General features: G+C 38.5%; 1 protein-coding gene across 1 annotated transcript in view; it reads left to right on the top strand.

The window, feature by feature from the left end:
- Nucleotides 1-21,178, top strand: part of LOC140936382 (complement C3-like) — a 50,851-nt gene that overhangs the window by 11,451 nt on the left and 18,222 nt on the right. Inside the window, exons 12-22 of the mRNA XM_073385845.1 lie at nt 128-367; nt 1,198-1,389; nt 1,930-2,049; nt 3,293-3,367; nt 4,894-5,085; nt 6,215-6,403; nt 8,405-8,479; nt 8,855-8,906; nt 9,763-9,822; nt 10,805-10,937; nt 19,775-20,003. Coding sequence (XP_073241946.1) covers nt 128-367; nt 1,198-1,389; nt 1,930-2,049; nt 3,293-3,367; nt 4,894-5,085; nt 6,215-6,403; nt 8,405-8,479; nt 8,855-8,906; nt 9,763-9,822; nt 10,805-10,937; nt 19,775-20,003 — 1,557 coding nt within the window. The remainder of the gene's footprint in view (nt 1-127; nt 368-1,197; nt 1,390-1,929; nt 2,050-3,292; nt 3,368-4,893; nt 5,086-6,214; nt 6,404-8,404; nt 8,480-8,854; nt 8,907-9,762; nt 9,823-10,804; nt 10,938-19,774; nt 20,004-21,178) is intronic.

Here is a 21,178-nt window from a genome sequence, read left to right as displayed (position 1 = left end):
TGCACTTTCAGTAAATTACGCCTTTCCCCATTGCACCAAAGAATAAAGGATTGATAAGGCAAGAGAAACAGTCATATGTTAAAATATTCTGATATTCTTTTTTATTATCATAACTTATTAAATGTAGCTCGATAAGAGTGGTGTAACGACCCTGACAGAGCAACTTCAGAGCATCCGGGACCTTCCAGGGAATTTGTGGTTTCCAGACAACAGCCGACTTCAAGTTCAGGCTGACGTCATCGCGAGGGCGACGGGCAATAAAGAAACTGCAGTGGATAAATCATGCCAGTTTATATCAAGCCCTTACCTTATTAAGTTTAAGAACACGGGGAAATATTTTAAACCAGGACTTCCTTTTGCAGCGAAGGTATGATCGAGCTGCCAAAATAAACTAGTAACGAATTTGAAATTCAAAAACAAACCAAAAAAATGATAAAGGAATTTGGCACTGATTTTAAAGAAATCTGTTAAGTTAGCTGCCAAAACGCTTGAAGTGTTCTATGCATATAAAAGTGGCATAGAAAAGGCAGCCTTTAATCCAGAACATTTTCCTAGACAAAGGAATCTAAAGAACTTTGGCCAAAAAGTTGCATTGCAGTAACTGAACTTTTGACTGAGTATTTTACTTCTGAAATCAGCCCCAAGAGGTCTTGGAGATATCCAACAGCTAACTTCTGACAAACTCTGTAGGCGTTAGCAGCTATCGTAAATGATCTAATGGACGCCCAGGGCGTATTCTAGGGGAACCAAGAAGGGGTCGTTTTAAAGACAGGAGGATTTTGTTCTAATAACTGATATTATCGACCAAAATATCTTCACATTTCACAAATTTTGACTTTCCAGTCCATCCATTGATACGTCTAGGCCGTTTAGAGATCCACATCGTGTTTTTGTAAAGCTCAACTCTGATGTCACAATCCCGCTTACTTTGAACTTGACTTTGAACATGATGCAATGTGCAGACTCTTGTTAATCAAACAAGAAACTGAATAAATTCCGATAGGGGCAGAATAAAAAACAAATATTTTATTTGAATGATTAATTGTTAACAAACCCCAGACCAACCTCCATTCAGGGGACACCTCTGTTTAGGGGGCACTTTTCTTGGTCCCAAGGGTGTCCTCTGAAGAGAGGTTCCACTGTAGCTTTAAATAATTTTTCTTAAGCAGTAAGCAATTTTGTGACTTTTTTTTTAAGGTTGTCGTAACCTACCCTGATAAACAACCAGCCAAGAATGTACCTTTGTTGATATCGGCTCATGGAAGGAAAGGATTTGTTAGGATACAGCTCAGGACAATTAACAGATACGCAAGAGGGTTTACGGATGAACATGGGGAAGTCGAATTTATTATAGATGCCTGTTCAAACTGCGACTCTATTTCTATTCAGGTAGAAAAATACTGTTCGTCGTGAAGCCGGATTGGGCACTTGTTGATATTGTGTCATAATCCTTGTCACCTGGATATTTTCGGCGTTTAGAATATAATATTAGTTGCATTCAACGTTAGGTGAACACAACTCCTTATCTAGGGCATTCTGTGGTTTTTTGGGTGTCCCGCGGTGATAGGTGGTGACCTTTAATAAGTAGCTAAAAGTGTGCACGTTTTTCGTCCTTCGTCTGCGTTTTCACTGTCATCTTGAATTGCAGCTCAAAAAGCTCACAAACAGCAAGCTTATCTTCTTTTTTTTCGAAACAGAAGTTTAACCATTACACCCAAGATATCGATATTGCACAAGTACAGATTCTTGACCGAGGGATAATCAAACCGGTGTGAGCAACAAATAAAAACAGAGTTTTGCACCAGTGTTTATTGACGTTTGACAACTTTCCGGTATTCTTGTCGGTGCAAGAACTATCCGTTATAGTATGAACACAGTATTATATTTCTTGTAATAGTAATTACGTTTTTCATATTATTTTATTTATAGGTGAAAACCGATAATGTCAAACTGGGAGTTTCTCAGAACGCGTTCGCCAATTACCTGGTGAGGCCGTTTGATGCTGGTGGAGGACCTCTGATCATGGTTCGCCAGCTTACACCAGGAAAGGTATGGTGTACCATTGTATCATAATTTGTCCAAAATGTATTGATTTGTGCAGAGTTCGTGTTCACTTGAACATTTTAGTGAAACGCGCAATACACGCAAAAAACAAACAAGCTACTCATGATCAGCTTGTCGCGATTTATAAACGAAGAATTTTTTGCTCATTTATATGTTGAAAATACAATGCTCTGACAATATTTCATTTGCTTTCATTTTCAATATGGAGGGTTAATTAGTAACTTCAAAAGTTTATACCGTAGAATTACGTTAATAAAGGGTCCCCCGAAAATAACGGCTACCCGAAAGTAACGTTAATTTTTTACCTTGCTATTAAACCCCGAAAGTAACGCCCCCCCGCCCCCGATAATAGCAGCCCCTGAAAAGACCTGAAAATGACCACTCAAAAAAATATAATTTTTGTACCGTTAATGTAACATTTCAAGAGGGTCGGTATGTGGTTACAAATACAAGTAGGTAGTGGGTTGAATAATATGTTCCTATTTAATTTACAACAAATGCCACACAATGTTTTCATATTTTAGTGGTGTACCGTATTTTCATAAACATAGGATACGGGTAACATAGTAAGTAAAACGCCTAAAAACAGATATTAAAGCTGTAAGTGTCATCACAGTTGTCATATAATACGAACAATATTTTCGACGTATAGTATACGAACATTTGAGCCTTTCTTGTTACAGTTGATTTTGTTTACATGGATAATGAATACCGTAACCAGCATGCAACCTAAATGACCTTTTTTATGGTTGTATGCGTCCTCTTTGTGTAAAACCCCTGCTTAGTTACAAACGTTTTCTAACCATTCGAAAGGAACGGCTACCCGAAATTAACGGCCCCCTTGGCCTGCTAAATCCGAAAGTAACGGTGGCCGCTATTATCGGAATCCCACGGTATTTTATATATTTGATAACTGTATTTTTCTGGCTATAATAGTACTACTACAAATCATAATAATAATCTGAGTAAAATCATGTAGAAGACCATCTTCGTTTTGCTGTCTGTAAACATAAGGTTGTTAGCAGTTCCCTTCAGACAAACCAAGCTAAACCAGCGAGTCCGATCTATTGCTACAGTAGTCCCTTGCTCCTGGATAGTGTTTTACGATACAGAGTAAGTGTATCCCCGATTAATGTTAGCCAGGAGTTCAATGAAACTAATAAATAAACCAAAATTAAATAAATTAAACCGTAGCTTGAAAACTTTTAAACGTGTGATTGATTCACAGGTTGGGCGCAAAGTATTTTGTGAAAGTTATAGAACTGTCAACCGTGGTGGTGCTAAAATCGGACTTTCTTTTGCGGTAGGAGCATAAACAAGATCCTGTGTAGCAGTCTTTTCCTTTTCTTTTTCGCCAAGTGGGAGAAGTGCACGGGACGCGTGAAGAAATGAGCGAAAACAGAAGTGGGGTGGGGGGGAGGGGAAGGGCACCCTTACCGTTCTCGTATTTTTTTGTGTTCCTTTTGGCCCAATGCTCTCACGCGTCGTTCGCGTGCTCCGCTTGGCTCAAAGGAATTGGAAATTACTGCTACGTACAAATATTATTGTTATGTATCACGATAATCATATTGTGATTTCGTTGACTGAATTGCAGGTGTTCCCTTAAACATAATGATATGTTACGAGGGAGCTTTTAGCAACGTCGACAAAATAAAACTTTTTATTAAATACAAACTTTGTCTTGACGATTTCCCCTTGCTTAGAATTTCAAATGTTGGTGAACTTCCTTGGAGCGTAATTCTTGGGGATCAAACCCAAGTTTAGAAGGAGAAAGAGAATTCGTCGTCGTGTGTTGACACGTCCTTCACAAAAGGTTGCATTAGGAAACTTCACGCAAAGAAATGAATGCCAACGGGCAGTGCCACACTTACAGAGTTGTTGTCTTGCTAGTTCAACCTATTGCTTTTTGGACGAGCTCCCTTAATTAATTATAGGTCAAGTGAGCAAACAATCACCTCATCAGAGATACGAACAGTACCTGCTACGGTCATCGCTACTACTCAGATACTGCTAAGCTATTTAGAAAATTGTACCACCAGATGTGTACTTATCATCAGCTTTTATTTCAAAATACTTGGCTGTCTCCTCATGTCTTGTAATCCGGATTCCAGAATCAGGGAAATTTTTACTTGCTGGCATCCTGGCATCCGGAATCCCGCTAACAATTGGAATCTGGAATCGAAGTTTCACTGACAAGGAATCCAGAATCCATTGTGTGGAATCCAGAATCCAATGCTCTCTTGGATTGCGTTACATGGAGCAATACGTTTTTAAATACTTGTGTTTTGTAACATTTTTGTAACTTACTCTCAGGGAAACCTCTATAAGGTGGACAGCCCTTCCGCAAACGGACAGTTGATGTTGGTCCGCTGCTTTTCTTCATGCCTTTTCTTGTACGAACCCCTTTTTAAGACAGACACTTGGGGCGCGATCCATTCAACCAAAATTTCCGGAAATCTCGGTCCAAAACTCAATGGGTCGGTTCGGTCCAACCGGAAAAGTTTCGAAAAAACGGGTCCAGCTTTTGAGGTGGACCAATTTTCCCGGTCGGACCGGTTGGAATTTTGGTTGAATGGATCGCATCCGTGATGCCACTTCTGGAGGTGTCCGTCTTAAGAGAGAGTTGACTATCAATCGTAGCCTTTCTCAAGGTCAAAAAGAGAGCCTCCCTATATTTTTCAATATCCGTAATAATCATTATGATTGGTTAAGTTTTTATATTCCTCGTTCCACAAACGTGTGAACAAATTGGTGTCGTCTTGGTCAATGATTCGACTCCTTACCAGTCTTCACCTCATTCTTCGAATGTTGTTGTTTCTTTCTTTCCAGGTGGTATCTCGAGGTAGGATTCTCTCACACAACACAACTGATCCATTTGATGGGATAATCAGAAGCTGGTCCTTTCGTGTAACTCCACAAATGTCTCCATCAGCGCGTCTGATTGGTTATTACATTGATAACAATGGAAGAGTCGTAGTTGACAGCATTTTGCTCGATATTGAAGACAGTCTTCCAACTGAGGTTATAAAAGCATTTGCATATGCGATAGAAACATAGCCACATTTACCGGCGATAACAGAAACATTTGGCACGGCACCACTAAAAACGGATACAGGACCACCTTTTCACACGACCCCGGTACCCCTAGATTTGTGTGCACCCATGCCCAACACAATTTACATTTGCACGCCGCAAAAAATAAGGGTTGCCGGGCCAAACACTGACAGGCACACGTGTCAAATTTTAGGGTTGTTGTGCCTCAAACTCTTGCTCGCTGTGCCTTAAACCGGGTTCTACTGTCCCGCATAAATTTTGTACCACACGGTAGGAATTCCAAGATGGTAGATATGGTGGTTCACAAAAGTTTATATTATGCGTATAAATTTCTAGAGAAATTCAAGACTTTCACTTCTTAATTTTATACTGGTAGCTAGGCTCACACATGGAAATTTGAAAAGTGTTTTCCCGCTTTTATTTTATTTGTTTTTCAATTTTTATTTTTTCCAAATGAACTTGAAAGATTCCTCTGCAGTTTCAATGATTTTTTTTATTTCTAAGTTTCAAGCTGTAGCGTCACAGAGCGAGCCTCACTCGGAGGTCTAATTCTTTTCTATTCAAGTTCGTCCCGAATTACTTTTTTTGGCAAGTTACTTTTCTTGGTGCATAAAAACCTCAACTAAATGGAACACTTGTCCAAGAACCACCAGGAAGGGGGCTTACATCTTGCAGATTAAGTTTTGAATGTAATACGAAATCAAATCAAACAATCTACAACGAACAAAGAACTTAAGGATTTTATTAGCCTAGGGTAACAAAAACAAACCAGAGAATCAAAGGATCGCGTGTATTTTAAGAAAAATAAAGTCATTCGTGGGATATTTCACGGTATACCACTCGAAAGCATTGCATGACCAGTATGTATTCCATGAAGTTCGTTTCGCCCACGTAAGGGAATCCATGATAGTCTTGGAATCTGGATTTCACGCCGTGGATCCGTATTCCGGGTACTTGACTCCAGTCTTTCCTTGAGCTGAATTCCAAATTCCAAAGCCCAGGATTCCGGATTCCACGAGTAAGATTTTTCCGGATTCCTGAATCCGGATTCCCTTACATAGGATGAATCGTTTTAATACTTTCTCTTGTAATATAGGTTACTTTCCCTGATGCTTACAAAATTCAACCGGATGGCTTATCTGTTCAAGTTAACGAAGTTCAAATACAACCAGGATTGCCATACAGATTGGGCATTAAGGCTCCTCAAGGAACGAGATTGGGTCTCCTAAGTGTGGACCAAAGCGTTTACCAGTTGGGAAATGAAAACAGGCTCACAAAAGAGCGTGTAAGTATAACTACAATAAAATTGCTTCCGTTAGAAGACTCCCATCTCTTAAAGCTGAGAAAAGTAGCTGAGTGGAAGAGAATAGGACGTTGTTTGCGTGCAATTTGTCGTGATCTCAGCTTGAAAGCTTAAAGTGTATATTGTGTATATTTTTTATTTATTTATTTAATCACGCAAATTTCCCTCCTTTAATCTCTACGCTATCAGGCGGCCAAACTGACAAATATGACGTCGAAAGATTTACAAGAATGTAGGCAACTTGTCGTTGTCGACAACTCCGCTGTCATCTTCTGAATCTTAATTTGCTTCGATATATGGTGACCTTTCTTACAATCAAATACATCGTTTAATTCCCCAAAACACAAAGCAACGACCTGAATCGAAAGCGAAAGCTTAGCCAATCAGCTGACGTCATATGTCGTTCTCTCTTTGATCCTTTACTCGTTCGAGCTGTCTCTGGGACATTTCTCATAGGCAAAAAGCAGTTTTTGGACAGCCAAAATTCAAGAAATATTTCGGGAGACACATTTTCAAAGTTCCTACTTGCTGATTAAACTTATTAAAGAACCAAAAACATTTGAAACAAATTTCATGTTATATCAGTGCACTTTAAGGTTACCAAGTGATGTGTAAACCAGTCTTAAAAGACCTACGGTCTCAGAAAAAAATTGTTAGGATACTTCCACAGAATTAAACGCTTTTTTAACTTCTGGTCAATCTCCTCGTCCTCCAAATGAAAGTGTCCTAATAATTTTGACTGAGACTGTAGAAATGGAAATCAATCTTAACATTTACATCATCATCGTCATATTCACTACTCGAATAAATCTCAGTATTTGAGACAGGCTCTGTGTTTGGATCACCGCAGTTCGAATTCCCGATCAGCCAGCAGGCTTGCAAGCTTCCCTGGACTCTCAGTTCGTTAGTCATATGTTCCTCGTTTTCAGCCGTCATTCTGCACCATCCCCTACATTATAGTATAACACCCATGAAGGGATTTTGTAAACGCTTTGGTGGGAGTCCAGGCTTTAGAACCATATGGCATGGTCGATTCAATCGATGCCTATAAAAACCTTACTGGAAAGAAAAACTGGTAACCGGCGACCAGATATGACACTGAAAACCAACCGTTTACCATCTCGAAGTTTCTCAACATCGCCAAACCATTTTTAATGAACAAATAAATAAAATGCTAAATGGTTGTTCAGCCGAATCAATTTAGCTTACTCCCTCCTCTGCAAGAAGACTGCACGTAATAGTACAAAGTCCGATTTAGACGGTACTATTTTTGCTTACGACTATCGTGCGCGACTAGCATACGTCATGACTTTCGATTATCCACACGCGCACAATTTTCACTTACGACATTCAAAGGTGTCGTACGGATGTCCTGGGTCTAATTTACACGACATGGTGATGGTCGTAAGTAAAATCGTACCGTCTAAATCGACCTTAACTGAGTCCTAGGACAACAAACAAGAAATTGAAAACCACACTCCCCATGGACGGTACAAGGGAACAGCGGAGCTGTATCACCCCCTTAGGTGTTTGTTATGTCAAAATACTTTACAAAGACTAATCGTTTAATAGATAGCCTGTGGTGAACTCTACAACGTGATATAAAGGTTGTGATGGCACTGCGCGCTGCGAACCTGTGACGTCATTCACTATGGCCGCCACTTTGAATCAGTTTACTGAATTTTCAGATTTATGTTAACAGTTTAAAAACTTTAAATAAGCAATTATTCAACATTTGTTGTCTTTTTTACCATTTTATATTACGTCTTCTCAAGACCATATAATCATATCAACCCCCTACTTCCAAAGTTTGCCAAAATGTGCAAAATGTGAGAAATAAATGACATATCCTGGTGAGAGGAGGTTCTGGCTTTTAGCGCTTTAGAAAGAAAGAAAGAAAAAAAACTAAAACTGGGAATAAAACATCTACGCATAGCTTCTATCGTGGATCATAAACTTTGTTATTGTTAATCATTGGTACAGATTTTCAAAACAACCGAGGCTCTCGACCTTGGGTGCGGTGTTGGTGGAGGAAAGAACAGCAAGGATATCTTCAAGGTTGGTATCAGAGCTACAAAGATAATTCTAATTGATATTTACGAAGAAAGCTACTAGGTCCTTTGCACAAAACGGTCACGGGTACAAAAACCACCTTGCTGGATGGCAAACAAAGTAGTGGGACCTTGAAGAAAAAGGATGTTTTCTTATCTTTATGAATGATGTAGCCTCTGTTTTTCCTGCCCCTCTGCGTCTGATCGTTTGCCATCCAGTAAGGTTTTTTTGTTCCATATGTGACCGTTTCGTGCAAAGGGTCCATTACAGAAATGAATCACACCTCTGAACTGCATGTCTTGCAAGGAAACCTCTTTTATTGTCTCCATATTTCCAAAAAAATAGTCAAAAATCATAATTGTTGTTGTTCTTAATTTAAAGAACGCTGGTGTCGTTTTGATGACTGAAAACTTTGTGAGCGATGGAAGAGAAGGTGAGAAAAAAGTATAAAGGAAATATCCACTTCACACTTATACACTGCTATTATAATGACTGTGTCATTGTATTAAAAATGCTTCATCCCTAAAACTGCGATGGTATGTTTTTGGTAATTAAACTGCGCAAAAGGAGAAGTATACGAAGAAACTGAAGACTGCGACCCATGTCGACAGAAACCTGGAATTTGGGCTGGCTGGGCCGATATGGTGCAATTATTGCATTAATTTTGACACTGCGCAAGGAGAAGAAAACGCAGAAGAAAAGACTGAGACGAAGACAGATCTCCCCAATTTGCCAAATAGAAACTTCGGATCCATGGATCTGGGTTTGACGTTTAGTGCAATTTAACCACTGCGCTTGAAAACTGTGGTTCGTTGAAGAACGTTCTCAAAGAATATGTTGAAGAAAAAGCTTTACTGGTCGTTTATGCAAAGATTCCCCTATTACTTATGTTACGTGCAAACGGACGCAACAACACCCAACAATGTTGGGAGTTGTTGCGTCCGTTTGCACGGGGCTAAAAGTTTGACCGGTTTCAAACTTTGCGCAATTACAATTCCCAATAACACGCAACAACAAACATGCAACAGGGTGTGCAAACGGAAGCAACATGTAACATCCAACAATGATATTGCGTCCGTTTCTACTGGGCTTTACACTGTTATGGCCAGAGTGCACGTGGACAGGTCTTTCGCCGTAGCTCTCAAACCCAGTACGTAATTAAGTCACTTATATTGTTGCTTTAACTGAAGAAAACTGAAGAAAGCTAGGGTAGACCTTGCTTTTGTCTTGCTTTTGAAATAAGTTTATTTTGATGTATTTTTCAAATGTATTCATCATTCATTGCTCAGGTTATGGGTGTGGTGGTGACAACTCGCGGCAAAAAAGACGTGCAAGTGACGATGTATCAGGTGACAAGTTGTCTTGGTTTGGTTTTCATTTGGCATCTCAATATGATATTGTTTATGTCACTCCATCCGAGAAATACGTTAAATAAAAACGACAGTGCAGTAAGGAAATGCGTTTAATGCTAAGGACACTGTATTTCTGTATACAGTTGTTGTGTTGCAGCAACATGACTGTCCAATTTGACCCATACTGTAGCCAGCGAATATATACAGCCTTCTCTTCTAGCTCCTCGCCGATCCTGAAAACATAGCTCTCTCCTCTCCCTCCTCGCCGTTCGGGGCGTTTCACGGGAGACGTCTGCCATTCGGCCCCCAAAATACCATACTGATTACGCGAATTAATGTTTACATAATTAATCTGGTAGTCATGGGGTTCCAAATGTAAATGTGTTCGAGTTTATGTGACTTATTCGTATTTAATTGACGGTACATTTACAGCAGGGAAAAGGGATTCCGCGTTCCAAACTAGGTATGAGAAAGACGAAAGGAATACCCCTTCTGTCAATAATGGTATACTAAGGGAAGGGATCAGTCTTCTTTTTTTCCAGCCTCCCTGTATAAAACGTTGTTGAGATGCCCCCTAGGAGGAAAAGCCGAACTCAAGACTAAATACTACTAACGTTAACCAGTTGGTCCTGTTACGACAGCAACTGTTCTTTCCATCAGAGACAGTTCAGGAAACACCACACGTACATACCCTTACGATAAATGACTCTCATAGACTGGCAGACAGACAGACTAACTACCTGTATTTTCGATCTTTGTTAACTTCCGAAAGAAAGAAATTTTGCATCTTGTCCAAAATAAGAACTTATTACTTTGCCAAACTCTACCTATGTATTTCAATTGCGGTCGATTTTTCTAACGAACAAACGCCCGGTTTTAAGTCCCTGAAGTTTACCGTTTTTATGTTCTTTAAGTTCTACAGGACTGTTTTCTGTTATTATTTATTAATTGTGTCTGTTGTCTTATTATATATCAATAGCTCCGTTTGGGCGAATGAGGCGAAGTGCATTTGATGACGGTGACTTTGGTCCCAGTGATGAGGAGATTCTCTACCATACACAAGTGAGATCGTTCTTCCCAGAAACCTGGATTTTCGAAGAACAAGTAGTGGGGTAAGTCAAGTCAAGTCAAGTCAATTTTTATTTAAACTCACACAGAATAATTATAATTAATACAAATTAGTGCTTTAAAATATAAAATTGAGAGATTGTGAAGGGAAAGAAACTTTCAATTGTAGGGTTCATTGTGCAGAGTTTGGGACACCTAAATAGTTCGTGGAACTAACCGAGTAGGTGACACAAACAAGAATATGAGTAGAAGTAATATAGATGCAAAATGAATGTTTTAGATAAAAAGTATTACTTCATTAATTAAATAGTAGTTAAGATAATATAATCGTAAAACGTTGGGAATCAATAATAGTATTATAACCATCAATCAAAGAATTCTTGATATGTTGACGAAAACTGGAAAACGGCTTGATTTTCTTAACATCAACGAGATAAAGAATTCCAAAGTTTTGGACCAGTGTAACTGAGCGAACGAATGCCGTATTGATTTTTATGAACAGATTTAACAAACAGATTATCAATCTGTGATTGACGTGTATTATATGAATGAATTGAAGATACTGGGTTAAAATAATTAACAAAGAGGAGACTACGCAAAAATTGACAATCAGAAACCCATCATTCGAAATCGTTCACCAGTTACCATCAAACATCAACTGTATTGTAACCTCTTGACTAGTTTATTTTTCCCCGAAAACCTTTACAAGAGCCAATAGACAGCCTTTGTTTTTGACTGCGCTGGTTTCAACTGCCGTTTGTTGCACATTTACTTTGCTCCGATTGAGAGCCAGTAAGAGAGTAATTAAGTTTATGAATGATAGACTGTGCCAGGTGGGGAAGAGGCCGGGCGGGAGGTTGATAGGCACGTGAAAAGCCGAGACAGGAGTTGCTAAACATTCCATATGAGATGTAAGTATGCTCAAGGGTGAGTTAAAGACACACAAGGCCACAAATATCCCGGAACATTCCGGAACATCATAATAAATAAATAAAACAATAATAAAGAATAATGATTATAAAAATTAATAGTAATGAAATAAATGAAATTACATTACGTAAAACGAAAAAAGAAAGAAAGAAAGAAAGAAGGAAAGAAACGAAACGAAACGAAACGAAACGAAACTTGTACCATCTCCGAGTTTGAGAAAACAAATGACGTTTTGTGGCAATTAATTTGTTTGGTGAGTGAGGGTCCATTCAAATGGCAGTAATGAGTGATTAGGCTTTCGTCTAAATTCCAAATATATTAAAATGGGACACGAGGAGGGTGTTTTTCAAGCTTTCCTTGCACAAGACAGGATATTTCACAGACAGAAAGGTCCGTGTAGTGTTGATTAAAATTTCTTAGTCAGAGATTTGACCTTAATCGAAGTTGTCTATTATATATAATTTCTGGAATCTGCGTAGCTTTCTTCGTTGTTTTAGAATACGTAAGGAGTACCTTAGTATAGGCCATTTGTATTAAGAGGTCATGTGACATCGTTTTTATGAAAATGAAAGTTATATGATTTTGTCTTCGAAAAACGATTAGTGGGTCATATCTTAAACAAAATAATAGTGATTTGGTTTTTCAAACCCGCACCATTTTCTTAAAATGAGTAAGTTCGTAAATGCGATTTTTAAAATTATTAATTACCTCTTTCTTGCACTTAAACTTCAAGGAAAATGTTGAAAAGATGATGTGGTAACGTTTACAGAACATCTGAGCGTAGCTTTAAAACGTTTAACAAGATTTATACAAGCAAACGTAGTTTTGGCCGCCATGTTAGAGGGCAAGAGTAATCCCTCCAACATGGCGGCCAACGCAAATCATGCTATTTTGTTGAAAAATCAAAGTGCCATAAAATATCCCTTAAATGCGTTTCCTCTCAAATTTTGGGTGTATAAATATCGGGTATATTTATTGTTATAAAATAACTGAGATAGTACGCGTGATCTGATTGGTCAAAAACCTATGGTTTATTATACCGGTAAACCCATAGAAAAAGGCATCCGGACCACGAGCCATAAACAAAACCGGCTATTGATCTGCAAACAATGATTTTAGAAAGGCTAAAAAAAATAACAAGTTACCTACCCAGCCCTTCTTAATATCAAAAGCGTTGGTTTCCACATTTTATTACTGCCATAGCTTTAGAAGCAATAAAGTACAAAGCTGGAAAGCAGTTTACATTTCACGACGATGCCAGATCGCAGAGAAAGACAACTACTGTGTGAATTTCTGGTGTAGAAAGTCTCCAGGAAAACTTGCCCATGTCCCAACCAGCAACAAAACGGATAGTTTTAGCATTCTTGATTTATTTTATGTCAAAGTTAAATTCCTTAATGAAAGAAATTGTTCCAAAAAGAGATCTCTGATCAAGATATGGTACAAAATCGGCCGCTGTAGGTTGTAAACAAGCTGCCAACAATGATGAAAGATGTCAGAGTTTTGGGGCTGGTTTTTTTCAACATTTGAACAAATTATTCGGTGATATCGATGCCATAACCTACCTCAAACCACCTGACTTTACAAATCGACAAATATTAACGCCAATATGTGGCTACGGCAAAGAAACCTTTTTCCACTAATGACATATTTCCATCGGTCGCTGTACTTGCATATAAAAGTTACAGGCGACAACTTCGCAAATGCAGCCACGTCGTTACCGCAGCATTTCTTAATTATAATATAGTCCAGAAAACAGATCTTAAACCACTGCGGCTTGTAAAATGTGAATGAAGTCCTCCATTACAATAGCTGCCAGTTCCGTCTGTAAGCACGAAATTCTTACGGATCGACTCAACAAAATACAGCGGCGTACAGTCTGATGTTCAATTAATTTCTACTTCTGTAGTAAACAAACCATGAACGTATTTTTTCATTGTACGTTCGCTTGAATAAATGTTGACTTTTCCTGTAAAACAGCTTTCATAAGTTATCATGTAATGAGTGCAAAAACTCGTGTTTTGAAGTGCTGCTGTTTGTTGTTTGACTGAACTGAGTTTTGAGAAAGTTCAGCGCTATTAAATCGTGAGTCATGATTGGCTTATGATGACTTTAGAGAGAAGACATGACTTGATCACGGTAGTAGAACCATATTTTTTACCTAAAAGACTTCCATTCTACTAAAAGTTATTTTATAAAAGCAATAGACCACACTTTCTATGGGTTTACCGGCGTGATAACCCACGCGGGATGTTGGGAGAACACGAGAAAAGCTTGTAAATCACGAGCCGAAGGCTCGTGATTTACAAGCTTTTCTCGTGTTCTCCCAACATTCCGCGTGGGTTATCACGCCGGTAAGCCCATGGAAAGTGTGGTCTATTGCTTAAATAATCGCATTAAATAATTACATTTACAATACTACAAGAAAGCATTTTAACAATAGACATTAACAGAGTAAAGCAAAATTTACGGTTAAAATATTACAGGGCTAAAAGAAATTAGAAAAAAGTACAACAGGGCAATGAAATAATACGGAGTTAGGACAGTTAACTTAAATAAGGCGTCAGTATCCAATATATTTTAAAGAATTCTTTGTTGCTGATTTTTTCTTCTGTTTTATATCTAGCGATGATCTTCGCCCTCAATCCATAAATGTCTGGAAGGATTTGTTTGCTCCTACAGTCCCACAAATAGAGTTTTCCAATAATTATAAAATAGTTCGGCAAATAAAGTAAAGGGCAAGCATTTTCCGTCAAAATTCCAAAGAGCACATTTTCTAAGCAGAGATGAATTCGTTGATTCGAAGTAAGGCACCAATATAATTCAAATTCTATCCAAAACTGTTTAGAAAGTGAGCAGTGATAGAACAAATGGGTAAATGATTCAGGTTGATTGTCACAGAAAGTACATAAACCATTTGTTCTAAAACCTATTTTGTACAACTTTGTATTTGTGTAAAGAATTGAGTTAATTACTTTGTACTGGAAGGCTTTAACATACGATTCGACAACGATAGAATGTGGCAGCTTAAATACTTGCTTCAGATGGTCGCTGTTCTAATGAAAGTTACTCTGTAATAATATTGAATAATATTAGGCGGTTTAGCTTTGTCTAAGTAGGTTATAGTAATCCTTTGATTTCCCTTTCGTAACATCAAAAATGTAGTCACTTACCACAAATGTTGGAGAGTTTATGAAAGGATACCTGTCATAACTTCTTAACGATAATGGAATGGACCTACGTAAGCTAGCCCATTCTACAGTAAAATATTTGTTTCGCATATTTTTTTAGACAGTTGATTATAAGAATCGGTACTGTTCAGACTAAATAAAAGATCTTGAATGCAAATGATTAAGGGAAGCATTGGTCACGTGACCTCTTAGTGCAAGTGGCCTATTGAGGTGCTTTCCTCCTGCCTCTTAACATATAATCTTATTACTAAATTTTAATACAATTAATCTTGTTTATTTCGTAGTAAACAAAGGCAATTCAAGCGCTTTCCTCGCCTTCCTTCGCTTTTGACACACATAACAATATAGCTAAAAACCATAAGTAGCTACTTTGAAATGCCATTTCCCGAGCTAAAAGTTCTCTCCAATCTAGCTAGGCAAGTTACACATGTATATCAAAAGAAAGGAAATTTCCCGTAGTAATAAAATACAGACATGCGTAGATGCCTAGATCCCGCGCGTGGTCGTCTGACGGGCCAAAATGTTCTAAAAAAGAGTCAAACAGTTAAAATATAAGCTGAAAAACCCGAGAGAAAAAAATATCTGAATTCTTGTAAATAAAGTTTAGCCTTAAGCTTAGATAATGAACTTTTATATTCTGGAGGTGCATTTGGGATTTCTTTGATAGTGTCAGTAAAGCAGAAAAAGGTTGCAAAATTACGGTCTATTCGGGTGAACCATATTTTGGGGGCGTGGTCGTGAAATTCAGTGTAAGAGTATTTATCTGGCAGACTTTGATATGGTTCCGTGTTCCGGGTTTTATCGATGCCCTCGGAAATGTCATATACTGCAAAAGACAGAAAGCTCTAACTTATTACCAGGCAACTATTTGCCATTTTTCTATCGATCAAACACTAGGTTTTGTTAGGTTTCCTCGAGTATTGAAGGTAAAGAGTTTTTCATTTGCACTAACGTGTGTTTACAGCCCGAGCAGCGTTGTTCAGATAGATGTCTTAATACCAGAAACTATAACCACCTGGGTAGTGCAGGGCGTGGCTATCAACAACAAAACAGTCCTGAGGTTTGCAACGCTGCTTAGAATTGTGGGTTTCTGAGATTTATTTGTTTATCGGAAATTACATATTCAGTCGGAAGAGGAGAACAAGTCTCTCTTTTAGCAACAGAGTTAATTATCACTTGGAGGAGATTCGGGTAATCCTCTGAGTAAGCCTGAAAAAAGAATACTTTTCAGATTTTTTAAGTCAAAATTTATTTCAGCAAAAGTACAGCATCTTTTTCAAAGCATCTTTTAAAGTAGCCTAAATTAGTGTCAGTTGTTCGCTCGGCTGATAGACAGAACAATCTACAGTGTACACAGGACGTGCCTGGCTTTCTCATGATACTTACCTGTATACGTATGTGATGTGACATGCGACCATGTGTTTTTGAATTTTTATAGAGTTTACTCTTTATTAAGTGTTGATTTTGTTCGATCCTTGCCGTATCTTCGTTCTCCGCTACAACAAATCGACAGCTCCTGCTCATATTTGTCTCTTTATAACTTAAAGTCGATCGGACTTGAATTAAAACAAGGTCGAAGGGATGTAGTTATAAGATTTGATTTTCCTTTTTATATGATTTTTCTTTATTGTATGAAATCTCTATTCTGGCAACATTTTTCAATTACCATCATGTTTTATGAATACGAGTTTAGCATGAAAAATAAACAGTAATTTTTCCCTCTCGCTTACTTTTATTTGAAAGGCATCTTAATTGAGTTTCAATTTTTGCCTCTGTTTATATTTGTCTTCTTCGGTTACAATAGATAAATTCGTGAACTGATGAACTAATAAATACACGAATTGAACTGAACGAAGAACTTAGAACATGGCCTAAAAAATGTTCCTCGTGAACAAAGCGTCTAGCTCATTACAGTTGAAGTAAAAAAAGAAGTGTGTCTCTGGGGTACCCTGATACCTAAGTCTTCCTTTCAGGCACGTTGCAATTTGGTCTAGAATCGATTATGGTGGTCATGGTGATATCCGTTGAGAAATAAAAATTATATTCGCCATGAACAGAACCGGGAAATAATGAAGATCTTGGCCTGACAAATCTAATCTTTCAGTGCTTTTTGTCTTTTGACATTGTTTTTTTTCCGGGACCTCTCTAAAAATCACCCTGGTGAGAGAGCCTCCTGGTTAAAAATTGTCATTATTAATTATTATTATTATTATTAATGTTGATAGTTATTAACCATTGCTTTTTCTCATTCTGCTGTCAGGCAAAACTGTATCTAAAAGGTGACAAAGACTTCTGTTCTATTGCGGCTAATGAAAGGAGGAAAGGAAACAAAAACATTCGCGCACCGCAGGCTACTACGTTCACTAAGAATTTTTCATATGAAATCTTTTAGATTGAAAATACAGTTATACCTCCACCTTTAGTCACCTTTTGGTAACAGCCACTTTGTTTTGGTATTGGCGGATACATTAACATTCAGTCTTTGCTTGACATCAAGCTTTCTTTAAAAAAATATCACTGAAAATAGTGTCTACAAATTAATACACAAGATCAGCATCATTGGCCACACAGGAAAAAAATGGGCAATACCTGACCGGTGTGTCCCAGAAGTCTTTGCGCAAGCTTACTCGGCCCGGTCTCTTGTCGTCTGTAACAGTGGCGAATAGCAAGTAAAGGCTCGCACGCTAACGTTTTAAGCGTTATAGTAAGTAAGTAAGTAAGTAATAACTTTATTTAACCACGGAATCCTTATCACTAAAAGTGGCCTTCTAAAGAGCCGTGCACATTAAACTAAGACTTAAAAATAACAAACATTATTGAAAAAAATCCTATAATAAATGCCTACTAAGAAAATCTTAATGTACAATAGCGGAATAAAAACAATTTAAAGTAGTGACCCGCTTAGCCTCAGCAGACAGGCTGTTCCATGTTACTGCGCCCCTATAACGAAAACTTTTCTTTAGGGCCTCAGTGTTCGGTCGCGGAATAAACAGGTTATGTTGCGCACCTCGAAGATTATGCCTGTGAATGGTATTAATGCTGGCGAATTTATCAGACAGGTATTCGGGTACAAGGTTATTTACGGTTTTAAACATTAAAGATTTCAGTTGCTTAGCACGTCTGTCAGCGAGGCTATCCCATTTAAGGGCATGAAGAATCAGGGCAGAGCTGGCATCCCAGCTAGACCCTGTAATTATGCTTGCAGCCCTGTTTTGTAGTTTCTTTAGTTTTTGGCTGAGACCATTACCGATAAAGCCCCAGACAGCGCTGCAATAATCGAGATGCGGAAGAATCAATGACTTGTAAATAGTGACAAGGGTACTCTGGGGACATATTGGTTTTAGCCTTCCTCAGGGCAGCTAGTACTTTTACAACTTTACGGATGACTTCGGAGATATGAGCCTCCCACGAGAGTGTTTCATCAACCTGAACGCCTAGGCATTTGCAACTATTGACTCTTTCAATTGAATGCCCGTCGACGGACATGTGTGGATCGCTAGGGAGCAAAGAGATTTTTTGCCTTGTACCTGTAAACAGACGTTTAGTCTTAAGGACATTAAGACTTAGACGGTTAGAATCGAGCCATTGCTTCAGATTGCCCAAATCATGAGTCAGCGATGAAAACAACTCATTAGGGTCTTCGGAGGCAAACGTGAGATTAGTGTCATCGGCGTACATTCTCACATCCGATAGAAGGTTACAGTTAGGGAGATCATTAGTGTATAATAGAAATAGTAGGGGGCCGAGGATTGAACCTTGAGGCACCCCACAACTGATGAAGCTAGTTTCGGAATTTACGTTGTTTATAACTGTAACCTGAGTTCTATCTGAGAGGTAGTCTCGGAAAAGATTGGGACTAACACCTTTAAACCCATACAGCTCCAATTTTGAGAGAAGGATCTCATGGTCAATAGTATCAAAAGCCTTTTTTAAGTCAAGAAACAAAATGGCATTTGTCAAACCATCGTCGATATTGAGATACCAGTTGTCTGGAACTGGAACTGATTATGAAGTCGATTTTTGGAGTGACTCTCCGCAGTCAGTTAGCCAATTGATGAAACCTCTAGTTACTGAGTACTCTTATAGAAATTGCAATTAGTAAGAAACTACTCTTGCATGGGGTCTCATCTTAGGCCTCGTTCAAGCGTCGAACTTTTTATGTACCAAACCTAATCCTTTCAATTAAGTACATGAAACGACCAACGTTTGAGTCAATTAAGTCCGACAAATCTAACTTGGGTCGACCCATGAATTAAGATCGAGAGGCCCTCATGGAAATTTCGACTGTGGAGCAACTTCGAACGTCGATTTTGCCGAACCTACGGAATACATTACTATGATTTTTATTCGCTGTCAAGCATTAAAGGCCATTGTACATCGTAAAAATAAATTGAGTCCGACTAATTAAGTTCGACGTCTGAATCAACTTACATCATTTGGGTCGACTCAAATAGGCGTTAAGTTTGGTACATGAAAAGTTCGACGTTGAACCTGGCCTGTGAGCCCGTAAGGTCTCTAATGAGAGCGGGGTCACTATCCTTAGGTACACAACAATGGAAACAATGCTCTTACCTTTGAGTTAACTGTAGCAGATGTAACACTATATTCTTTATCGTGTTGTAAGATTACAAGCTCAAAAACGCACCTACACTTAAGACAGGACTCTAGTTTGGTAAGAAAAACTTAACTTTGGCCATCTTAAGCGTACGTTATGGTCTGCAATCCGTAATTCATTTGAGTATATTGTTCGTTACCTACAGCCCCAGCGGACTTGTGGAGATGTATGTCACAATACCAGATACTATAACCACGTTGGTAATGCAGGCCGTGGCTATCAACAACAAAACAGGCCTGGGACTAGCAACGCCCCTTAGAATTGTGGGATTCAGGGAATACTTTATCTCTCTCAAGTTGCCATATTCAGTCAAAAGGGGAGAACAAGTTTCCCTTTTGGCAACAGTCTTCAATTACCACGACGAAGACATGCGGGTAAGCGTGGGAAAAAAACTTATTTTTCATGTTAAATTTCTCGTTTTGTAGTATTTTAAGGCATCTTAAGTTAGTTTCAGCTGTTGCCTTTGATTAATCAACTTAATGAAATGATTGCCTTTGATTAATGAACTTAAATGTTGGCCTCCTATTAGCCTGCGTAGCAAGCGTTTTCGTGCAGTTTCGGAGCAAAGAACATCGAACGAGAGTCGGTCCTTCTTTGCCCCGAAACCAGACGGAAACGTTTGCTACGCAGGCTAGCCTCCTTTTTGTCGTCATTGCAATGATTAACCTAACATAAATGTTAATGACTGTGACGAAGAATAATTCGGCATTTAAAGAACCAGAGGACAATCCAAGAATTAACAATGTATCCTAAATGTACCCGCCCTTTTTTGTAATTATACAGTAAAATTGACAATGCGAGTGATAGGGGCGATGATTTAATCGATCATTGCAGCTGCCAGGCGGTCACTGCCATAAAATGCTCACAAACAAGCTCAACCATTAGGATAGTGACCACAATTTCAAATGGCCATTTAATCTCTTTAATCTCTCATTATTCTACCCATAGTTAGTAGAGGAGACTGGTTACGAAAACCGGCAAACATCAAAGTTGTAAACAACGGTTATGTGGTTAATGTTGAAAGCTCACTGACCGTGAACAATCCTTTGTTTTTTGTTCACAAATTGTGACTGAATAAATTATTACGATGGTTTTATTGGTCAGTAAGTTCAAAATGATAGGAATGATATTGAACGTTGCGCACGGTCAGGTGACCGTGCAAAACAACAACAAAAAAAAGCCAACGAAAACATAAAGCAAGGCAGTCTAAGGTCCTGTTTACAAGGAGCGAGGGTTACCCTTGTGCTAGGGTAACCCTAGCAAGCAGGTTAAAGTTAGCTCTGGTTTAAAAGAAAATTTCACAGGTAGGGTTACCCTATCACCTGGGTCAACTTTACCAGCTTTGCTGACGTGTTTCGTCATGCGTGACATTCTTTGTAACGGTCCAAGATTTGAAATAATCTTGAAGTTCTCCATGGAAAACACGTTAAATTCACGAAAAAAAGGGAACATATTTTCCAGATTTTTATAATTAAGCTAAGAAATTGGATAATACTGTTCAAATTGGCACAATTACTGGTCACGCATGACGGCGGAAAGTTGACCCGGG

Source organism: Porites lutea, chromosome 5 (assembly GCF_958299795.1).
Source record: "Porites lutea chromosome 5, jaPorLute2.1, whole genome shotgun sequence".
Taxonomy (NCBI): Eukaryota; Metazoa; Cnidaria; class Anthozoa; order Scleractinia; family Poritidae; genus Porites; species Porites lutea.
The sequence above is the reverse complement of the archived record's forward strand: the minus strand, read 5'-3'. Positions and strand labels throughout refer to the sequence as shown.